This window comes from Etheostoma spectabile, chromosome 12, assembly GCF_008692095.1.
Source record: "Etheostoma spectabile isolate EspeVRDwgs_2016 chromosome 12, UIUC_Espe_1.0, whole genome shotgun sequence".
Lineage (NCBI taxonomy): Eukaryota > Metazoa > Chordata > Actinopteri > Perciformes > Percidae > Etheostoma > Etheostoma spectabile.
In genome coordinates this window covers 3,158,766-3,162,014 of record NC_045744.1, presented here as the reverse complement: position 1 = coordinate 3,162,014, position 3,249 = coordinate 3,158,766, and the positions used below count along the sequence as shown (strand labels likewise).

General features: G+C 46.4%; 1 protein-coding gene across 2 annotated transcripts in view; it reads right to left on the bottom strand.

Moving 5' to 3' along the window:
• Positions 1 to 3,249, bottom strand: part of LOC116699093 (elongation factor 2) — a 10,492-nt gene that overhangs the window by 191 nt on the left and 7,052 nt on the right. The window contains exons 9-14 of one of the 2 annotated variants that reach the window (XM_032531488.1): positions 3,060 to 3,183; positions 2,659 to 2,901; positions 1,907 to 2,260; positions 1,615 to 1,797; positions 667 to 799; positions 1 to 477 (exon numbers count right to left, since the gene is read on the bottom strand). The exon at positions 1 to 477 is cut by the window's left edge and continues 191 nt beyond it. In XM_032531488.1, coding sequence (XP_032387379.1) covers positions 284 to 477; positions 667 to 799; positions 1,615 to 1,797; positions 1,907 to 2,260; positions 2,659 to 2,901; positions 3,060 to 3,183 — 1,231 coding nt within the window. In that variant the 3' untranslated portion in view covers positions 1 to 283. The remainder of the gene's footprint in view (positions 478 to 666; positions 800 to 1,614; positions 1,798 to 1,906; positions 2,261 to 2,658; positions 2,902 to 3,059; positions 3,184 to 3,249) is intronic. The other variant, XM_032531489.1, reaches the window with a different exon arrangement.

Here is a 3,249-nt window from a genome sequence, read left to right as displayed (position 1 = left end):
GGGGGAAGATGTGGAGGAATAGAAGAAACAAGGACTACAACTGCTTTGATCCAATTGTTCCCCCAAACCCTCACCCTAGGCACTTGGTGTACTGTAGCTGTGAAATGAAAAAAGCATCACTGCTTCCACTAGCCTACAACTAAAGTTTAAAGCTTTGTTTCTGCTCCGGACTCAAAGTCAAAACAATTTGTGCGATGTGTCTTTAAGCCTGTGCAAAGATTTAAAGTGCCCACGGGGTAGGGTCTAGAGACTGATTTGGTATTTTATAACCTGGGCTTAGCGTTTACAGTTTGTCCAAGTAGTTGTCTACGGCAGGAATGCCCTCTTTTAGACCTTTGCGTTTCCTGATTTCAGCAACAACCTGGAAGGGTTTCGTTGTGGGGTCGCTGGGGTCTCCGGGGAGAATCTGCCAGTGGTCAAAAATACACTGAGGGAAGGCCTGGCCTCCAGTGTTGCTGCGCAGGTCAGCTGTGAACCCTGGAGGCAATAAATACAGATAAATCCATTTATTAAGTGGAATATTCTTCTCTGCTGAGAATAGAGAAATGGGTTAAACTGTTAACAATCTAGAAAGATTCACACAATATTTGTCATTAAACTACAAAAGTCAGAGTCAGATCTTACAACAAAAGACATTGTACAGGACAGACTAAAACACAAACTCACCAAAGGACTCGTTGACAGGAAGGTAGGCTTTCACCACAAACATGGGCGTGCCGATCACTTGGGATTCCTCGAACACATGTCCTCGTTTCCTGTTCAACACACCGTAGATGCCCCCGACCACCTGCTCCGGGCACTGGACGCACAACAAGCACAACAGTCAAACATGAAGTGAGGACTGGCATCAGAGAGTTGTCAAGCATAATTATGATGAGTAAATTGGCATGGAAATAAGCTTTTTTCACATTCACAAATTGTACATAATTCCTAACGGTACAGTCATAAACAACTCATTTTGAAACCTAAACTCACTTCTTACAAATCTGTCATGAAGCTCAACGCAAATTCTTTCAAGAAGACTTCTAATAACCGCTCTCTCTCTCTCTTCCTACATCTATTGAGCTGCTTAGAGGCGTCACTTTTCAGTAAACCAACCAGAATTGGCCACAAAATTCATAAGCCAATCACAGCATGACATCTTGCTTTAACTGTCTTGTCTCTGTTGCTGTCAGCTGTCTTTTCAGGCAAACGTGCCACCCTCCTCCCCTTTTCCCCTCTGGTCATCGGCACCCTGTTTCGCCCTCTGGCACCACCAGCAGAGTCTAGGCACCATCGGGGGGGATATGGCTTTGCTTCTCTACCCCTTTATAATCTGTACATTTCACATTATGCATATGTACAACCAAGTCTCTCCTGATTGAAATAGTTTTACACTAAAAGGAATCATTTTCTGTCATCTTTTGTTTGTCCCTTGAAGTTATAGACCTAAAGTGCCTAATAAGTCATGCTTTTTTATTTGCTAATCAAAATATACTCAAATTTAGTCTGTATGAATATCAATTAAAACAAAAAACTTCAATGTTAAAATAAATTTACAACACTGATTTAGGGTCCTATACAACTGGACCATTTCCCAATGTAACTTTGGAGGTAATGTGCCTCCATACACACCTGGATCTCCACCAGGTACACGGGCTCCATGAGTCGTGGCTGAGCGGTGAGCTGGCAGGCGTACAGGACCCTACGAGCTGTGGGAATAATCTGTCCCCCACCGCGGTGGATGGCGTCTGTGTGCAGCGTCACGTCGTGGATGTCAAAGCGAACTGCGCGCATGTTCTCCTCACATAGAGCACCCTGCATGATGACCACAGACAGCAACCTCATTCTCAGCAGTATACAAGTACAAGCTTTTAAAAGAACATTATCACAAATGCATCAGAACCATATTGCACGTGCTGCCCACCTCTTTAGTCGCCCACTGGAAACCAGCCACGACGCTGTCCTTGATCTCGTTGAGGTACTGAACCCCCTTTGTCACGTCTACCAGCAGGTTGGCCCCGCTTCCGTCCGGGCCGAAGCACCAGATCTTCCTGGCTTCTGTCACCTCCCACTCATATTTGTCGGCGAGGTAACGGGCTCGGACCTTGAGCTCCTGGCGGTGGCCGACCTCCCCCTTCTCGATGTCATCAGCCAGGCCGTCGGGGAAGGGGCGGGACTTCATGAAGAGACGGTTGTGCTTGTTGGGGGACTTGGACAGACACATCTGGTATGATTCTTCCGTCACTGTCTCTCTGTAAGACACGACTGGGTCTGATTTCTGGAACGAGATGAAGGAAGAGGTAGTTGAATCAAAATCCTAAAATCATTTTACTTTAAGTCTTTAAGATTATTTTTATTTTCTTTATTTAAGGACCGCTGAAGACATGAAAGGGGAGAGAGAGAGAAGGGGAATGACATGCAGCAAAGGGCCGCAGGTCGGAGTTGACCCTGTGACAGCTGTGTTGAGAAGTAAACCTCTATACGTATATGGGCACGTGCTCTACCAGGGGAGCTACCCAGGTGCCCCACTTTAAATCTTGTTAATCTCAACTCAGGCCTTATTTTCCTAGCTTTGCCATTAAGCTTAAAAACTGTTCAAATGTAACTATTCACATTCAGACAGCTTTGTAAAGCTCTTGAGTTTATCATCTAAAATCTCTGTTCCCTTTGTCTCACCTTCAGTGGAACGCCGGCGTGGTCCTCCTCCAGGTCCTTCAGGCAGATCTCCAGGTGCAGCTCTCCTGCTCCGGCGATGATGTGCTCCCCGGATTCCTCGATGATGCACTGCACCATGGGGTCGGACTTGGCCAGACGCTTCAGTCCCTCCACCAGCTTGGGCAGATCAGCGGGGTTCTTGGCCTCCACAGCCACTCTGACCACAGGGCTCACACTGAACTTCATCACCCGCAAGTTGTGGGCCTGCGGACAGAGCCAGAGTCATTATGCTAAGTGTTGTTCTACCAGGAAGAACTATGCTGACAGCAAGCATTGATTCAGTATAAATAACTAATGATTCACTGTGTGGTGCACCATAATTCAAACTTCAGTATATAGGGAAAAAAAAGCAATGTTCATACATGTTCATAGGTGGTAATCGTCCCCGTCTTAACCAGGAACTGGTCTACTCCAACAAGACCTACGATGTTGCCACATGGGACATCTTCAATAGGCTCCACATACCGGCCCATCATCAGAACAGTCCTGGATGGAGTAAACAAAGGACACTGTTATGAGCAACCAAGAGCCTGGGTCTGTCCCAGGTTTCTT